Source organism: Onychomys torridus, chromosome 11, assembly GCF_903995425.1.
Source record: "Onychomys torridus chromosome 11, mOncTor1.1, whole genome shotgun sequence".
In the NCBI taxonomy this organism is placed as follows: domain Eukaryota; kingdom Metazoa; phylum Chordata; class Mammalia; order Rodentia; family Cricetidae; genus Onychomys; species Onychomys torridus.
This window is the reverse complement of record NC_050453.1, coordinates 41,103,556-41,123,883: the sequence shown is the minus strand read 5'-3', so window position 1 is coordinate 41,123,883 and position 20,328 is coordinate 41,103,556. Positions and strand designations below refer to the sequence as shown.

At 40.6% G+C, this 20,328-nt stretch overlaps 1 protein-coding gene across 1 annotated transcript in view; it reads right to left on the bottom strand.

Moving 5' to 3' along the window:
* Dhx9 (DExH-box helicase 9) overlaps positions 1–20,082 on the bottom strand; it is a 37,346-nt gene extending 17,264 nt beyond the window's left edge. Inside the window, exons 1-12 of the mRNA XM_036202405.1 lie at positions 19,936–20,082; positions 15,659–15,791; positions 14,480–14,620; positions 10,173–10,287; positions 7,562–7,680; positions 6,960–7,108; positions 4,588–4,634; positions 2,102–2,238; positions 1,650–1,739; positions 1,385–1,546; positions 1,196–1,273; positions 550–741 (exon numbers count right to left, since the gene is read on the bottom strand). Coding sequence (XP_036058298.1) covers positions 550–741; positions 1,196–1,273; positions 1,385–1,546; positions 1,650–1,739; positions 2,102–2,238; positions 4,588–4,634; positions 6,960–7,108; positions 7,562–7,680; positions 10,173–10,287; positions 14,480–14,620; positions 15,659–15,769 — 1,341 coding nt within the window. The 5' untranslated portion in view covers positions 15,770–15,791; positions 19,936–20,082. The remainder of the gene's footprint in view (positions 1–549; positions 742–1,195; positions 1,274–1,384; positions 1,547–1,649; positions 1,740–2,101; positions 2,239–4,587; positions 4,635–6,959; positions 7,109–7,561; positions 7,681–10,172; positions 10,288–14,479; positions 14,621–15,658; positions 15,792–19,935) is intronic.
* Positions 20,083–20,328: the final 246 nt, after the last annotated feature.

Here is a 20,328-nt window from a genome sequence, read left to right as displayed (position 1 = left end):
TTAGCCTCCTTCCAAAGGTCAGGATTCTCATAGCCAACAGTTAAATCTAATAAATTTTGTAATGGCTACTACTGTCCCCTCAATCCCTGATCAGTTTCATGCACAAGCTTATCTTACAGAAATATAACAGTATTTTAAAAAATGAGATCACTCAGCTCTGAACTTGCTTTCATGAGTCACCTAAGTTCTTATGGGGTGTTTACATACCCTACAGTAGGCCTGGGGGCTCAGGTCTATAATTCCAGATATGTGGGATTGAAGTTCAAGTACTGCTTAGGCTATAGAATGAGTTCAAAGCCAGTCTATAGTCAACTTTATGGAATCTTGCTTTAAATTTTATATATATAAAGATAAGATTAAGTGGTTAGGGTATGTGGCTAGCATGTCAAGGTTCTAAGTTAAATAACCAGTGCTAAGGGAGAGAGAGCAGTGGTGAAGAATGTGCTTGTGTGTTACTGTCTTAACATTCTTGAAACCTTATTCGACAACAACAACAAAATAATCCCCCAACCAAAACTGTTAGAACTCATACACTGCCTTCCTATTTACCTGAGTCACAACAATATTACATTCTGCTGCTCTGTCATTCTGGATGAAGTCATCCAAAATATACTGTGGAACCTGTGTGGTTTTACCACATCCAGTAGCCCCTCGGATTATCACAACTGAATTTTGACTAATGGCTTCCAGGATTTCAGGTTCAAATTTCTTCACAGGAAGCATCTCTCTCTCTTGCAACACCTGTTAGAAAAGTTAACACTTAGTATAAAACCCAACACTTAGTAGTAAAACCCATCTGAATCATTTACATAAAAAAATTACTGCTTTCTAACTGGTTTAGTACTTGAAATGTTTCGAAGAATAAAAACATTTGTATCTCTACTAGAATCAATTCTAAAGAATCTGTCTTGTGGTCTTCTTCCCCCTATTTCATTCTTAGGTCTCCATAACCATTCTAAATGTAGTTCTCATTTTGTTATTACTTGTAACACTTTTTAGATTTGCTGTAATATGTTCAAATAAATATCTAATACTGAAAACCAACTAAGTAGCACAACTCATTTCTAGGTCCTAAATTTCACAGCCCCTACCATCAGAAGTAACTGATTATTAATTTGGTGCAAAGCCACCATTCAACCTAACTACAATATTCTGAAACACTAGACAATGTATAGTTAAAACCTTCACCACTTACGCTTTGTAAATTATGATCTTGTTCCAGCTGGTATGTTAATTCATTCTTAAGGTCCATGCTTATTTGTTCTGTAGAAGCCTATTTAAAAAAACACACACACACACATTTAAACAAAAATCTACTTTACCCTGACCTAAGAAAGTATGCGGAGGAAACTTCTTCCCAACTCTGATCTTGGAAACCACTTACATATGCCAGGGGCCCTTCATCAATGTTGCTACTAGTCCAAGGATTCCAGTTGGATTGTGGGGGTGACCAAGGTACCACTCCCACTGCGTTCTGCCTCTGGGATGGTTCAAAATGAGCCAATTTTCCAATATTGAGTATAACTGGCATAGAAGGATCAACAGGCTAATAAAAAAAAAAAAGGCAAAATAAATAAATAGATAAAGACACTTGTCTGAAGAAAGACTTTAAAATATATCTAAGTACAAAAAGCTGTATATATGCTTACTGGTGGCACAATTTCAAGATCTAGCTCTTGAACCACATTTTGCAGCTGATGCTCCAAATCTGGAGAGAGGAAAACTTTATAAGGCTCCACCTACAAAACAGGAGTAATACAAATCAATCAATAATACATGCATTAATAGAATTCAAAACGACTAATTTCACCAAAAATTAATATAGAGCTGTTAATAGGGCTATTACAGACAAACAATTCAGAATTTCTTAAATGATTCATTCACTGGCTCTTACAGAGTACAGCATGTAAATTTCTTGATTTACTAAGGTTGGGGCTCAGGATATAGCTCAGAAGTAAAACTTTTGCCTTGTATTTAGAAGCCCTAACTTCCATTTCCAGTATAATGCCCCTGAACCCAACTCATTCCTCACTCAAACTGTAAGTTCAACTCCTTTAGCCAAATACTATGTTACTTATAGTATTTATGCCTAAATACTTACTCTCTCTCCTTCTTTCTTCTTTGTAAGCCCAGAGTAAGCTTCAATCACTCCAAGATGATAGAGTTGTCGGACAAGTGACAGGGCACATGACTGTGCTGCTAATTTCTTATTTGATCCATGTTCACGTGCAAAAATCCCTATAAGGATTACCAGACAGAAATGAGCTGCATAAAGAATCACCAGACACTAGACATTTAAGTACATCTTTTTTCATTAGGTCTTTTTATTCTATTCACTAATCAAATGCAATTAATTCCACAACTAATCCTTTTGTTAAAGCCTGGCACTCATCATTATTACCACATCATTAAATCAGATTAAAAAACTATAAACTCAAACCCTGGAGTAAAAACACAAAATTGGGTATATAGTGGTCACTTAGATCCATTAAGGCTTCACCCATGATCACAAGCTTCTCAGTATTATGTGAGCCCAGGGCTCCTAAACTTTAATATGAGAGTCAGACCATGTTTTAATAAGCCTTGCACAACTACTAAGTCTGCTTTAATATGAAAGTAGATACAGACTGAACTCAAATTCTTAGTTTTATGCAAGCCAGAGCTATATTAGAACTTGACTCAAAAAAGCAAAAGCAAGCACTGACTGTAGGCTATGAAAATTTTCTAGATGCTAAATTTAACCATGTGTTAAGTTGCAGAATTCAGAATTCATTACATACAAAGTATTTCAGGACATGCCTCTAAATCTTCTGATCAAACAAATTGAACCATGTATGGTACAATCTATTTAAGATAACAGTATGCCAGTAAAACAGGTAGTGATATTCTCTTTCTATTCTAACTCACTGTAAGTCTTAATAGAGATTAGAGGCACCATCTCCGCCTTTCTATCACCTATGACGGATTAGTCTCGTGTCTCCGGGTTTCTGTCTGGTTGTTTCTGAGAGAAGGTCTCATGTAATCATGGCATAGCCTCCAACATTCTATGCAGCACAGGGTAACTTTTAACTGTTTTTGTTGTTGTTTTAACATAGGGTCTCATGTAGCCACGAATGCTGCACTGTAGGACAGGCAGGCCTCAAATCCAAAGTGTTGGATTAAAGAATAGGCTCCCTATACCCTGGACACACTTTTCTGATTGTCCTTCATCTCCTAGTGTTAGGCCTATGCCACCTTACCTAGCTTATGTGGTACTTGGGATCAACCCCAGACCCAGAAATGTATGCAAACACTCTATCACCTAACCTACAAGCCCAGCCCTCACACTTCTTTAAATTTTGTTTTCGGGTTTGTTTTGTACAAGACATTTAATTTGGGGCCTTCTGAATCTAATCTCATTATCATTGAGACCCAGAAGAAAAAGACCATGTTTTGCACAGGACACAGATGGTTACCATCCCAGGAACTTCGCTCATGGGTAGGCAAGCACCTCAGGCAATAGTTGTTTTGAGATGCAAGGGACTGAACCTACCCTGTATAATAAGTAAGCAATCTACCAACTAGTTTGTTTATTTCCTAAATCCACAAATTTACCTATTCATTTGACTATACTTAACCTTTGGTATTTTGTTGTTTCAAAGTAAGTTTCACTCTGTAACCTATACAGAATTGGAACTTACAGGTTTCCCCCCCACACCCCCTCTACCTTAACAATCCACACGAGGAATGCAGGTTCCACCATCATGTCTAACTTGGACTTCACATGACTTTCAAATGCAATAGCTACTTCTATGTTTTTAATGCTATTAATCAAACCTTTCTTAAATTCCATTTCCCTATTTTAAAACTTGAACTTTTAAGTATCCTTCATGATTTGACTACTAAAATATTACATTAGCTTCTTTTGCATATGTGGTTTGGGAGATTATACCTGTGCTGAACTTCAGCAGTATTCTAAAATTCTAATATTGTAGTACTATGGGACCTAAAACTTGCCATTTCAAATAGGTTTCTTTGGCGTATTTCAAGATGTCTATTCCAGTAACTGTTAACTCTGAAAGGCTTCCATTTTTATAAAGGAACTCTACCTCAGTTAAGGAAACAGGCAAATATAATAAGCAGGCTTATTTTGTGCCTAGCAAAGACCTTTCATAGGTCTGAGACTGGAGTTTCATATCTAGACCAGCTAGCTTACCAAAGGTGGCCTTATCTGTGTGATTTCATATACTTATCCACTTCATGCTATACCCTGTGCACCTCCTTCCCTCAACTTTACCTGAACTGATGATAAACACCTTCCCTCCTAGAATCATAACTCTTCCTTTAACTGTGTATGAGATTAAACACCTAACTCTCACTTTCAGTGTACAGTGTCTGTAACTCCCACAATCTCATGTGTTACTCAATCTCTTACTCTTTTCCATTAATGAATGGTCCAATTTCTCAATATAATAGGCTAAAAGTATCTTCAAGGAAAATTTTATTAATTTCTCTAAAGTGTATGTTCTATCAAAGTAGCCCAAGCCTTTAATGTGAAAATATCTTCTCTGCAAAAACCTTAAGAGTAATTTAAAATTAACTACTTACTTCTGCCCAGCTGCTTGATATATATGGTCATTTCTGCAATAAAGCTCCTGTAACAACATACACAAACAAGGTTAGGAATTTATCATTATGTTACTAACTCCATTATCTCCCTAGTAAGGGAGGTTTCCAACTGCATTCAACAAAAATTATAGCAAAACCCATTCTCAACATTTATTTTTGTCCAATCCTAGAACAAAAAGTATATAAACTGCAAATACGTATGACATTAGTTATAAACAGCTGATGAGCTTTCTTTCATGAAAAGAAAATGTTATGGTTTTTAGATTATAGATTTACTTATGTTTATTCCAAGGTTAGTCTAAATATGAGAATGCTATCAATGAAAGAAAATTTTGTTTAGCTTGGAGCTAAGAAAAACACCAAAACTCTTCAAATTATCTATATACCAGTAACAACCTGTTAGGGCAAGTTTATACATGCAATCACTATATACCAGTAGCTCCCGTGGCAGAGTCCTGATTTATATATAGCTGGAAGAAGTCCTTGGTAACAAAAACAAAAATTTAGCCTACTTTTAGAGATTTAAACCAGGGCCTAGAGAACAAAAATAATTTTTCACATTATAGCTAAAGCTGCTAGAGGGTTCTAAGGAGTGAATTTAGGTTTTTAGCAAACGTATGCTGGTCCTTCACTGCTCGTACATTCATGCTTGACTTTGTGCTGCAAATAAAACGTTAGGTGAAGCTTAAGGGAAAAAAATGTTAGTCTCCTTCCTAAACTTCTTTGTCAACTGACCTTCAGGCACAAGGGCTTCAAGGGGTCAAAGGCCACTGGCTTTCAGGGGAACAACATCCACCCTTTCATTAATGACACCGATGACAGTATGTTTCTCAGCCAGGCTTAAAGTCAGCACTCAATCTCATTCTCCTCCACCTAGGGGGGAACAGCAACACCAGAAATCAGTTTACAATAGTTTCCCATGTGATTGCTTAGTTCAGCCTAAGCATCAGCACATGTGTATATGAACACAGACCTCTGGTGTTGCTGTCTGTTATGCCTTTCAATAAAGGACATACAGGAGCAATGTGTCCCAGCTCCAACCGTCTGCCTCATACATTGTCTTGTCCTGAATTCTTTGCTTCTTTACATCAGAAATCAGTAAGATACTGACATCAAGGTTATTTTTTTGGCAGCAATTCAATGAATTTTAGACACAATGCGGTACATAATAATGGTAACAATAATAATGATAAAACATTATTATTATTATTATTATTGATGCTGGGAATTTGAACTCTAGGCCTCACGCCAGCTATGCTGTCATTCCACCTGAGCTCTGTCACCAGCCTTTCCAATTATTATTACAAAAGAAAAATTACCAGGAGCTGCCAAGTCTAATAAATTATAGACAAACTTTAAAGAAAAAAAATTTTTATGGCCCGTTTTGTTTATTAATCTGACAACAAAATGGAGAAAATAGTTAATATGACACTGTGTCTATAGCACTGGAGAATTCAGGACTGAACAAAGCAGTAGGAAGCAGGAGGAGCCATGCTCTGGATCATTTTGAGTATCCAGTCAATTTTTTTTGTTTTGTTTTGTTTTGGGCAATGATTATTTTAGGGTCGCAACTTGCACCCAAGGGAGAACACTTTGATTTAAGAAAAATGTTTTAAATTTTGGATAATTAATTTTGTATAAAGATAGCAAATCGAATCATCAAGATTTTCCAGAACCACTTCCTTTCTCTTCCAATAAAAATATAGTGCCTCCCTGAAGAATCTAATCTGTATGAGCCTTCCTGGGAGTAATAAGTACTACACCCTGGAATGCTCTTAGGAAGAACATCAAGCAGGCTGAGAAACATACGGTCACATATCTTCCCTTACATTCAGTTTTATGAACTTAACAGGAAAAAAAGCATTCTAATTCAAGCCACACACAAAAAAAACTTCGCGATCCTTCAACTTCATGGTACTCAAGAAACAGGATTCTTAAAAGAGCTGCCAACATCAAACTGAAATCAAATTTGGATATAGAGGTAACACAATCTACTTCTAAGACAACAAAGCATATCAGAACCATTTACGTATTAAAGCTATCTCCAATCAAACTACCTTAAACAAAATCACCACCTCTGGCCAATTATGTCAACTAGCAACAAACCACCAGTGGATGCTACCCTTGTTTAAAAGTCCAGCAACAGCGTTCTACAGGACTTCTTACATAATAGCATTAATGTTCTCAAGTGAAAACTATGGTAACTACTAGTCCTTAATTCTTACGTATATTCATCTTTTCACAATTCACTGCTGATATACACAATAAACTGGGTAACATTTGGTTAACACATAAATAGCCAAACAACCTTAACTTTTTTTTTAACAAGGAAAATAGTGAAACAAGCAAACCTGTTGTGGTCGGGACCCACTTGGGTGTACTTATATTCTCCTTGGATCTTTTCTTTCTGGAAATACTGGTTCAGACGAGCCTTAGCATTTTCCAATGTCCAGTTTCCATGAAGCCCAGCATTTAAATCCACTTCTTCTGACTCTAGAGTCTGTGGAATCAATGATGATTTAATTTGGCTGCACTACTTATCCATACTTAAGGCATTACATTTTTCTTTTTCAATACAAAAGCCAGGTTTTGTTTTTGTAGTGATAAGATCCATGGCCTTTAGCATGGCTAGCTAAGTACTTTAATCACTAAACTATCCAAAGCCCTTGTTTTGAGAAGATATCCCTAACAACTCTGGAGGCTAGGCTGGCCTTGAACTTGTCATTCTCTTTCCCCTTACTGCTGGGACTACAAGCATGTATCACTTCAGGATAGAGGCAGCAACTAGTAAAAGTGACTTTTAAGCCAGGACCACTGGATTGAAGGCCAACCTGGGATTCAATAGACTGTCCCAACAATCACTATGCTATCAATTTGTGCAGGTAATCAACCCTGCTGCAAATTATATCCCAAATTCTATTTACAAGGATGTGACACAATGGGAGAACCTTACCGCTTGTACTTCTTGCTCCTCCTTTCTCGAGTAGTAATCCTTCAGATTGGCTCCTCTGTCCCAGGTGGGTCCAGGAGAACCATAGCCAGATGAAGACTCAACTCCAGAATTATTTTCTGCTAAAGAAATAATTGCTCTTTTAACTAATCAAGTTGGAAAAAAGGGTATTTTAAAATAATGTCCCTAATGAAAACTTGATGTTTTCAGTAATGTTGAAGGGAACCTGAAAGAAAATCATCAGGACTAACTTGAAAATTATTTTAAGTAACTGACAACCCAGTCTGTTTCTTTGATGGTTGTGCATGTATAATCTCCAAGAAAGAGTAAGGTAAGTAGTTATCTGATGGTTAATTTAAGTGTCAACTTGACTCAATCTCTGGCAGTATGGTATGATAGAGATTGTCTCTGTTAGTTAAGTAGAGTAGACAGAACTGTGTCCACTGAGTCCTCCATTCCTTGGACCATAGGAAGAGAAAACAACTAAATTCACTGCACTCTACTTTTTGCAATGTGACCAGCTTCTTTAAGCTCCTCCACCTTGAAGTCTGTCAGAATGGACTGTGAACCAGAATAAACCTTTTCTGTCTTGAGCTGCTTTCATCTGGTTATTTTTTTCCTTACAGCAACAGTAAAGTACACATAAGGCAGCTTAACATAAATCCTCACGCATGGTTCTCTCTCTCCTTGGCACTAATATGCATCTTAGCCGTTTTTAATGTGGAACATCAAACTAAGAATAAAACTTTCCAGACAGGCAGGAGCTTCTATTAGATGCTGAGAATGTTTTGTCCTGTCTTTTATTTACTTGTATACACACACACCCCAGGAACGGTGGGGGAAAGGTCTCTATTATGTAGCTCTGGCTGTACTAGAACTTGCTATGCAGACCAGGATATGCTGTCTCTTACCAGGAATGTCCTTTTTCTTGACTGTGCCCTGTTGACAACTTTCCGTCCTTTAGAGCTCAGGCTAGCATTACCTATCCAGAGAGGTCACCCAGGCCAAAAGAGGCAGCCAATTCCTTCCCACCATGTACTCAATAGGACCTTTGTCACTGTCTTTTCTGGTTTACGTTTTTTGTTTACCTATTTTCTATCAACTGCTTTTCCAGTTTTTAAAGTGCTTTATTACACTGCCTCTCAGGTTCTGGAATTAAAGATATGTGCCATATCACCATGTCTGGCCCCCAAATAATACCTTCTTTACGGAAAACCTTCTATGGAGCTGTTGGGGATAAAGGTCAGTTTAAAAGTTCATCCTCCAAATTGCAGTCTGAATAAAAACAAACTCAAAAGCTAATAAAGGTTCTGAAAAGAAAGCAAATCCCAGGAATAAGTAGCCCTGAGTTTTGACTCTACCAATTACCAGAGTAGGGTGCTAGAGAGATGGCTGAGCAGTTAAGAGCATTACTCTTGTAAGACTTACATTTGATACCCAGTACTCACATAGAGGCTCACTTTAATTCGCTTGGGGAAGAGTGCCCTCTTGTGACCTCCACAGGTACTGTTAGCACATTGTGCAGAAATACACATGTAAGCTAACACATGAAATCTTAAATGACAGGTTACTGTTGAACATTTTAATTTTTACTCCACAAAACAATGGGGTAGGTCATTATAATTTGTGTAAAAATAAACCACTATTTGTGAGAAGCCTGGTCAAAATCCTATTCTACTCTTAATGCTCCAAATAAAAATTTCACCTGTATATTCAACTGAACACAACTAAAATCCACAAAGCAAACTATTTTGTGTGTTACAGGTAGGAATGAGCAAATAAAAGGTAGGTGAGTATAAAACTCAGTTGCGGAATAATATATACAAAACCCTAGAACCCGACTCAGGACCATATAAACACCAAAACGCAATTCATAAAATTCTATGTCTGGGCTGGAGAGATGGCTCAGAGGTTAAGAGCACCGACTGCTCTTCCAGAGGTCCTGAGTTCAATTCCCAGCAACCACATGGTGGCTCACAACCATCTGTAATGAGATCTGGCGCCCTCTTCTGTATACTTAATAAATCTTCAAAATTCTATGTTCTAATCTATACTAAATTGTTTTTTGGCCAATTGATTAAAGGTGCAAGCCAGCCTGGTGTACACAATGTTTCACGCCAGCCAAAGCTACATAGTGTAACTTATCTTTGGAAAAAAAAGAAATGTTTGGAGGTCTGGAGAGCTATCTCAGGGATTAAGAGTGCTACTACTTTTGCAGAAAATCCAGGTTCAGTTCCCAGCTTGTGAGTACAAGGTGGCTTACAACTACCTCTATTTATAATTTTGAAGGTCCAAAAGTCTTTTCTGGCCTCTAGGGGCACTAGGCATACAAGTGCACAAACAAACTTGCAGGCATAAAACTTCTAAACATAAAAACTATATAAAAACAGGGGTTGGGGTTTTAGCTCAGTGGTAGAGGCCCTGGGTTTGGTTCTCAGCTCTGGGGGAAAAAAACAACTTTAAAACAAACAAACAAAGCCTAAAACAGTGGTTTCTTGAGTGGTCTTACCTAGCTGACATGCTTATTGATTTTTCTGTACACATGACAAGGTGAGGTGATGACCAAGCATAATGGTGTTATTCTCAGTCAAGTGCAGACACTCAAATCTCTTACCTGCTTTGAGAGCCAGATGTGGGGGAAGTGGTCCTCCCATGGGCGCTGGTGCACCTTCTCCAGTACTTGCTGTGCTATCAGATGTGTCCGTAAGTATGGGTGGGGGTGGTACAATCTACAAGAGGAAAAGTCAAAGCTGTCAGTGCCCATTTGTTTCCAGGACTACTGAAAAGATGCCCAACAATTTTCTCCCCCATCTTTGGTTTGAGACAGTTTCATGTAAGTTAGGATGATACTGGCTCAGATTGGGAGACAAGAGCCATTTCAAATGTAAATACCACACTGCCATGTTGCAGATATCCCTTGTGTCACATGTACTGAGAAATTCTGTGTATTTTTTCAACATCTATGACACCGGTAGACTAAACTGCGAATTTACTAAGTATGGTAAAATTTCAAATTAGAGCTTCTTTCATTCCCTTGTGCAGAGAAAACAGAACCAGGGCCTTGAGCATCTTAGCTTTAATGTGGTGTTATATCCTAAGTCCTCACTAAGAGTTCCTGAACTATCTTCTGTTAAAAAAACTGTCTTTGTAGACAAATTTTATTTTCCGTAATAGACCACGTGGTGTTGTCTTGAACCTCAACCTATCTAAAAGTACCACCAACTGGCTTTGAGTTTTTTCCTCTGGCTCAAAATTGCAGAAATCCTCATGCTGATTTTTTGTGTTGCTTTCTATTGTATTATAGTCATGAAGCCATTACATCCAGAAATAACTTTTTTTCAAGACAGGGTTTCTCTATGTAGTTTTCATCAGAAATAACTTTTTAAAACCTGTGCTGGATATGAAAACTATCTGGGGGTCTTTGCACGTGTTAAAACACTCTACCACTGTGCTCTTTATCTCTAAAAACTATGGTCTAGCCAGTGAAGTCTTGAAATTCTGAAAAATCAACTATGATTTGTAAATAAAAGTCTGAATTGTTTTCAACATTTTTTTTTGTTGTTTTTTCGAGACAGGGTTTCTCTGTGTAGCTTTGCGCCTTTCCTGGAACTCACTTGGTAGCCCAGGCTGGCCTCGAATTCACAGAGATCCACCTGGCTCTGCCTCCCGTGTGCCACCACCGCCCGGCTGTTTTCAACTTTTAAAAATTTATTTTTAACTAGGTGTAGGAGTATGTGTGTGTACATGTGTGTGGATGCCCTTACAAGGCCAGAGATAACAGATTCACCTGGAGCTGGTTGGTTATAGGAGGTTGTGACTCACCACATTGGATACTAGAACCAAACCTGGCTAAACCATTCCTCCAGTGTTTAGTTTTTGCTAAACTAGATGAAAGAGACCACTATTTTATGAAGTTATTTTTATTTCTGGTTTATTTGTTGTTTTTTTTTAAAAGGTTTTGAGACAGTGTTTCTCTGTGCAGCTCTGGCTTGTCCTGGAAGTCACACTGTAGACCAGGTTTGTTCCAGCTCAGAGATCCACCTGCCTCCCCCTCCAATGCTAGGATTAATTCTCATTTTTTCAATTCTGTATTACAAGAATACCCTCACTCTTAGAAGCTTTCTTAGATCATACCACATGCCATCACCTGAACCCTAGACAGCAGACAATCAAGAATTCAAGGCCAGTCTGGACACCAGCAAATTCTACATCACCTGGGATGTGAGAACTGTCTCAAGGAACAAAAGAAGGAGCTGGGTGCTCACTCACTGCAGAGTGTGAGCTAGTGTAGTGGGGCAGTGCTGGAGAGCTCACCCTGGTGTTGAGGATAAGGGAGATCTGTTGAGCTGACCAACCCAACAACCACCCAGGCCCAGATCCACAGCCATGAGTTGGCCCACCCCAACGTCCATCGCAACTTCTGGAGGAACCAGTCCTGCAGACCCTAAATTATAGGATCTCCATTAACACAGAACAAAAGGACATCTTAGTACCAGTGAGGGCGCAGTATCGATAGTGCAGCAGAAACCAGAGGCCTCAAACCAGACCAATAACTCATTTGCAATGAACACTTGCAAATAAAGATGTACTGGTTAAAGGGTATACTGTGTGACTATGGCACACTACAGCTTCCACAATGAGATTTTTTTTTATCTTGGGGGGAAGTTGCAAGGGCAGGGGGCAGAGGGCAGAAGGGACACAGAGATGAGTGGTATTGAGATGCATGATGTGAAAAACTCAAAGAATCATAAAGTTAAAGAAAGCAAGTAGCTGGGAATAGTGATGTATGTGTTTAAATCCAGCAGCAGGAAGAGGAGGCAAATTTTTGCAGGATATAAGACCCTATGTTTGGGGGAAAAAAAAAAAAATGTAGGCCAGGCGGTGGTGGCACACACCTTTAGTCCCAGCATTTGGGAGACAGAGCCAGGTGGATCTCTGTGAGTTCAAGGCCAGCCTGGTCTACAAAGTGAGTTCTAGGAAAGGCACAAAGCTACATAGAGAAACCCTGTCTTGAAAAACCAAAAAACAAACAAACAAAAACTATCTTTAGCTTTGAGGTTGGGGATTTAGCTCAGTGGTAGAGCGCTTGCCTAGCAAGCGTTTGGCCCGGGTTCAATCCTCAGCTTAAAAAAAAAAAAAAAAAAAGTAAAAAAGTAAATAATTTTCTGGTGCCAAGTATAGTAAATAAAGCATTCCTTCACTCCCAGCAAGTTGAAGGCAGGGTCCAGGGGATAGCTGTAAATTTGAAGCCATCATGACTTAGAAGTTAAAGGACAGTAAATGCTAGTAAGGCTGTCTCAAAAATAAAAGTGCTGGGCATGATGGCACACATAACTTTAGTTCCAGCACTCAGAAAGCAACAGTATTAGAAACTGTGACACACACCTTTAATCCCAGCATTTGGGGGGGGGGGGTGTCGGAGACAAAAGTTTCTCTGTGTAGTTTTGGTGTCTGTTCTGGATTTCACTCTGTAGACCAGGCTGGCCTGGAACTCAAGAGATCTGCCTGTGCTGGGATTAACGGCATGTGCCACCACTGCCTGGCTCAATCCCAGCACTTTTGATAGTGGCAGATCTTTTTAAGTTCAAGGCCAGCCTGGTCTTTATAGTAAAAGAGGCCAGAAAGAACTACATACTAAGACCCTGTCTTAAATGTCAAAAACAAACCAGAATACCTAAAATGCACAATAATATTAGGAGGCCAATGAAACAATTTGGGAGACACTAACAAATCTAATGATGTTTGATCCCTGGACCCCAAAGTGGAAGAAAAAAAGTGACTCCACAGGTTTGTCTTGGGACCTTGTAGACACACATACACAATAAATGTATGGCGGGGTATTATACTCACAATTAAAATAACCATGGTATCAAAACAAAAAAGGAGCTGTGTGTGTGGCAGCACAATCATGTAACTCCAGCACCCCAGATTCTGTAACTTCCTTTATCAGCCTGCTATACCAAGTTCCAGGATGGCCAGATAAACACTAAGAAAGATTCTACCATATGGCTTCTCTCTACTATTAAGTATCAATAGAATTTCTGAAACCCAACATACAACATATGGAGCAATCCTGTCTAGGTATAACACATTTCCATACTTCACTTAAAGCATTATTGTTTGGGGAACCAGGTACTGTGTTCTTTAGGGAAAGGAAAAGGCCTTTTCTCATCTCTTTCAATACAACTTAACTATCCTGACCCCCAAATCTCACTACCTGAGATTAGCAGTACCATGGGAATAAGAAATGAGAGGTAGCTGGGTACAGTGGCACACTCCTTTAATCCCATCATTTGGTGGAGAGTGCAGGTAGATCTGTGTGAGTTGAAGGCCAGCCTGGTCTACATAGTTGAGTTATAGGACAGCCAGGGCTATAGAGATCCTGTCTGGAAAAAAACTAAAAAGGGAGGATGGAAGGGGAGTTGGCAATGAGAAGCCGACACCATCACCAATTGTTATGAGCACCCATGATAAACAGAAGCTCAATGGTGCTGAAAATACCCAGTTTTGGAGAAAGTAATTTCCTGTACCCATCCTACTAAGCATCACAGCTTAGCAACACAATACACTGTAACTACTGGCTGTTCATACTCTTCTGGGGCATGTTTGGCTGTGTTTCTAACAGTGCTTATTGCTTGCCTGAATAAATATCAAAATTCACAATTCAAGGTATGTTTTTTTTACTGAGTGTTATCAGTTCTGTACCATTTCAGATAGAAAAAATTCAACATGTGCTCAAGTTTCTAAAACTCAGTGCATTTTTTGTATATTAACTATATTCTTTCATAAGATTACCCTGCACACAGTATATTTGTGACTCTTACCTTGTAAATCTGCCTTGTTTTAATTTGAACGCAAGGACACAAAGGTGAAAAACAAACATTATAAAGAAAGCTCAAGTTCTTGGCCATAGATACTTACCCCAACAGCTGGAACTTCTTCACTCTTTACTTCATTTATTCGTACCAAATAGTTAACAAAGTCTCTGGCAGCATTGCTCTGTGCATCTTTTTTATTGGTGGAATTGCCCATACCAGCATAATTAAACCCTTCTACTCGAACCTTTAGGATTCAAGAGGGGGGGGAGTTGAATTAAAACTGGGTAATTAAAAAAATTCATTAATAAAACATGAACAGCTATTTTAAACATACTCTAAATGCAACTTACAACACACCCATGCAACATTGGATTATTTTACTAAAAACATGGAATTGTACTGTTCACTGATATCCTGATCCAACAGTATCAATTTAAGTGGCTCAGATTCCCACAATCAAGTATTTTAGGGCTGGGTTTTTTAAGCTCGGTGGGATAGTGCTTTGCTTAGCTAACATCACATGCCAGGCCTAAGTGCCATTCCATCACATCAAAAAGTGCCCCCTACTCAGCAAGGACACCTGCCTCCACCTCAGTTGGATCCTTCAGAACTGTGTACAGCAAGAAAAAGACTCCCAAGTTGCCCTGACTTTTGAAATGCTTGTATTCACAATTATGTAATATAATGATTTTATAATAACTCAGAGAAAAGCTCTCTAATTTTAATACTTCGATTCTCTAAATGAGTTATCGAAGCTAGGAATGGCATACACCTTTAATCTCAGCACTTGAGAGGCAGATAACTAAGAATCTGAAGCCAGCCTGATTTATTGAGTTCCAGGCCAGCCAGAGATGTAGAAGTGAAACTGTTCTCCCACTCTCAAAAAAGAAAAGTTGAGGAGGGCAGTGGTGGTGCACACTTTTAAATCCCAGCACTTGGAGGCAGAGGCAGGGGGATCTCTGAGTTCAAGGCCAGCCTGGGCTACAGAGTGAGTTCCAGGGAAGGTGCAAAGCTACACAGGGAAACCCTGGGGGGGGGGGGGGGGAGTTGGTAAAACTACAAGTACTTATCTTCTAACTTTCTTGCACCAAAGTAGTTTTGGAAGCATCAGAATAATTATTCCAGCACACTATTTTAAAATAATGCTCTTGAAAATGATAAACTGAACAGTCAGGTCAAAAATACTCTTCCCTAACCTGCAACAGCTTAGCCTTTTCAAACAAAACATTCCTTTAACCTCCCAAATGAATGAAGTATATAAATAAATTGTATTCTGTAGTACCTCACACATGAATTTCTGTCTGTTTTTGTTTCCTACTGCTCTAATCTCATAGGCTGGGGTCATCTTCCTTTTGCCACACCAGGCATACAGAAAATTTTTAATGTCACCCATGATTCAGGTGTCTTCTTCACACCTAGAAAACAAGTTAAAAACATCATGATAGCAAAACCTCAAAGTAGATACACAAACTACTAAGCTAGGCTAAGAATAAGACATTCTATCACAATACTATTGAACTTACCTAGTAAGAAATTTTAGTATATTGGGAAGCCTATGGCATGTGGTTTAAAAAACAAGCTGTATGAGTCACACACATCCTACAATGATTATCACTGTGGGCTGATGTTTAACTTCAAACACTGTATGCAATGTCCTCCATTCTATATTGAATATCTTACATGCTTTAAACTTATTCCTCTCAGCAGTGAAAAACAGGGCATATTCCATTACTTTCTTTTTCAGAGGAATTTTTAAAATGGGCTAGAGAAGATAGATGGCTCAGTGGTTGGGAACGCTGCTACTCTAATGACGACATAGTCACTTGGTGACTGGCGATCATCTCTGGCTTCCGTTCCAGGAGGATCTAACCTCTCCTGGCACCTACACCTACTATCCAATTGGTACACAAACAGGCAGAACACTCATAAACACAAAATAATAATTCACATTTTTATAAGAAAAAATGAGTAAACGTTCTATGTCACTCATGGTGAAAGCCTAAACTCAAACCCAAATTCACCATACTAAGTAAGAAATAATACCACACACACGCACACTAAAACCCAGATGTGGTCGCTCACGCATAATCTTAGCAACCAGTAAGCTTCAGTTGGAAGATGACTATGAACAAAGGCTTGCCTGAGGCTACATAAAGATAGCACTCTCAGCTAAGTAACAAAACAAAATTACAGAAATAAACCATTTGCATATAAATCCAATGGTTTAGTCTCATTCTGAAAGAATAGGATGCCTACATTAATGAATCCAAATAAATTAAGCCTTCATATTGACATGTAGTCTAGGCTGACCTTAACTTCCATAAAAATAAGTCAAAGATTTTTTTCTTAAATGCATATTAAAAATGGAGACTGGCTGGTCTAAGTCAAAGGTCATCCTGATTTACATAGCCATACCCAGGTGCAGGCCACCCAAGATTACATAGTGAGAATAAATAAAAAACAAAAACACAAAAGAAAAAACTCTTGGGGCTGGAGAGATGGCTCAGTGGTTTTAGAGGATTTGTTTTTCTTGCAGAGGACCCCAGCATACACAGGTATCTTAAAACTATTCATAACTAGTTCCAAGGGATCCAATGCCCTCTTCTGGCAAATGGTATATACATACATACATTCAAGCAAAATGTTCTTGTATATAAAAATAAAACAAATTTAGAATAAGGGAAAGGAGATCTATTACTACAGTAGGCTGCAAGAAGACACCTACAATAAATTTAAAATTTTAATCGAAATCTACACCCAATTTTAACCCTAATATAAACTTACTAATCTGATTTTGTAGCCAGTTGGACTTTGATCAAGCATTTGGTAAAGCAAACAGCATACCCTGAGATAATAGAAACTCAGAAAGTTTAAGACAAAAAGTCCTTCTCCAAGGCTGGGTGTGGTGGTGGCCCATGCTTTTAATCCAAGATCATGGTGGGCAGAGGCAGGCAGATCTCTTGACCTCAAGGCCAGTCTAGTCTACATAATACATTCATTCCAGGACAGCCATCTGGGACACAGTTTAGTCAGACCCAGTATCAAACAAAACACACAGCAGTTCCTCTCCAAGGTCCATAGTGTGATTAAGCAAGCAGTACTGTGAAGCTATGAGGTAGGGTCTTCCATTCAAAGCAGACGCTTATCCTCAGAAGGGATCATTAGACCCAATGACCCTCTACAAACTAGTCCAGACTTTGCACAGCAGCTTCATTCCACCACTTATTACTGTTACCTCAATCAGACATGAGACCAATCCTACAAAACCTGTAAAACCATGAGACAAGGTAGTTTCCCCCCCTGGAGCTGAGGACCGAACCTAGGGCCTTGTGCTTGCTAGGCAAGCCCTCTACCACTGAGCTAAATCCCCAACCTGAGACAAGGTCGTATGTACCTCAGGCTAGCCTTACCTTCCTGCCTCTGTCTCCCATGTGCTGGGACTGTAATCTTATACTTTATATGATTATCTTAGAAGAGTGTGGTGGTGCATACCTTTAGTCTGGTCTACATAAAGGTCAAGGCCAGAAGGGATATACAGTGAGATCCTAGTTAAAGGCCAGCTTGGTCTACAGTGAGTTCCAGGATAGCCAGGGCTACAGAGAAATTTTGTGTTTTTTGGGGGAGGTGGGGGTGAGGAAGAGATAAAAGAAAAAAATTACAGGCAGTGAGAACCCTGTCTCAAAAAAAAAAAAAATTAGCCGGGCAGTGGTGGCACACACCTGTAATCCCAGCACTCGGGAGGCAGAGGCAGGTAGATCTCTGAGTTCGAGGCCAGCCTGGTCTACAAAGATACAGAGAAACCCTGTCTCGGGAAAAAAAAAAATTAAAAATTGGTATTTTTAGACAGCAATGTCAAAGCAACAGATGCCTACCCATATACTTCTGTCCTTTAAAGTGTACTGGGCTGTGAGGGCACACACCTTTAATCCCAACACTCAGGAGGCAGAGTTCGAGGCCAACCTGGTCTACAAAGTCAGTTCCAGGAGAGGCTACAAAGCTACACAGAGAAACTGTCTCGAAAAACAAAAAAAAAATTTTTTTTAAAATAGAAGGCCCAAGAAGGTACTGTGGTACACACCCATAATTCCAGCCCTGGGAAGGCAGAGGCAGGATAATCCTATCAAAAACACAAAGCAACGTAAATGTACACAGTAAATGAGTTAGAATAAAACACAGGGACTATCAAATTCCTTTTTATCCCTAGGAAACCCATTTCATTCCAAAATATTCATGCTAATTAAGTCCAAACAGACACTGCCCTTTAGGCTTCAAATTTTGTCCAAGGAAAATACTAACATTCCAATCTATACACTAACTTGGCGTCTCATTAAGAATTTTAAATTTCCCAAAGTGTATTTATTCCAACCCCATACATAAATTCCTGCACCCAATTAATGGTACCAAGCAATCCAATTCCACAATTTGGACAGTCTAATCCGATCCCCAAAGATCCTTTCATGGCTATCTTTGGCATCCTTAAATGTGTGTTGATACTATCCTTAAAAGCTTATGAACTAGTTAATCCTTAAACTGTGTGCTGTATTGTTTTCCTTTAATTACTCCGAACAGAGGGAACTTAAGGTAAAGACAGAAAGAACTCCCAAGAGGGTGCAGGGTCCCCTAGAAATTACCCACAATGTCTTTTACAGACCTAGAAAACGAAGAACTCATCCCCCGACGGAGGTCTAGCTGGACGTCAACAATTCAACCATCCCATATCCAACCCTGCTCCACAAGGTTGTTTTGCCTCCAAAACGTCTCCAATATTACTCGTTTCTCTCCAGCTCCTCTATCATTTGCCACCGCGACCCGGAGTACTGCCATACTCCGAAATACTTTTTCATTCTTGCGAGCCTAAAAACAACATCTCCTGCGCCACCCACCCTCACGTCACGTGGCCTGACCTCTTTCCCAGTCCAGAGTCGTCTAGGGCCTTAGGCCTAACAAGTCCCTCGGCGTCTTTGGGGAGGACACCCTCTCTACGCTCCAAAGCCAGATTCAGGCTCGAGTACCCCTCGGCCTCCGAGGCGCCGGCCCTGGCGACCGTTATCTAGAGTAGGGCGCTCCCGCTGCACGGTGTAATTCCGCCACCCCTTACTAAATCATGCATACATTTTCCTACCACGCGCTCCTCCATTCGCCCCACCCATGCTCTGCAACACCCTGTGCCGACGAGGAACTGCTCGGAACCCATGTGTGTCGTCCAAGCGGCGGGGCCCCGGATGAGCGAACCGAGGGCCGCAGGCGCCGTGTGGCGTCGAGCTTCGCAACCACTACAGGCGACTCTGGGTACCGACCGCCATGGCGTGACAGGCCGAAGGAGGAAGCGGCCTTCGAGAGCGGTCATTCAACCCGAGCGAGGAAGACCGCGGCCTAGGGCCCGGGGCCCACCGGCGTACTCGCCGCCGCGGCCCGTAATCCGGGCACCCGCCCGCCCGCCGCCCCTCCCCCACCCGCCTGCCTCCCAACAAAGCCGCGGCCGAGCCTCGGAGGCCGGCGTCGGCCCCGCGTTGCCCGCGCCCGCCTCGGAGCCTCGGAGCCGCGACGCTGCTCCCTTACCCTCCTCCACTTCTCCGTGCCCGAGAGCACAACCTTCTCAGGCGAGTTCGCAGCGCCAACCTTCCACACGAACGGCCAAGGGACGCACCTCAACCCGCATGGAAGCAGCGGCGAAATGGCTCCGACCGCGGCACCCAGGAGGCGGAGTCAGCGGCCCACGCCTGCGCAGAAGGCCAGCTCCCGAGCCGGCCCGCCCAGAAGGGGCGGGGCTGCAGCCACTTCCGGGCGCCAAACCTGAGGTCGCGCGCGAGCTCCGCGGGCCTCGGCCTGCAGTTTCCTGTCGGGCGCCGAGGGCCTTGGTTTCCGGGAGTGGGAGCCCCGTGGCTTTTCTCTTTGTAGAGCAGGCTGGCCTGCGGCTTCATGCCGGCTCCCCTGCCTCAGCCTTCCGGGTGC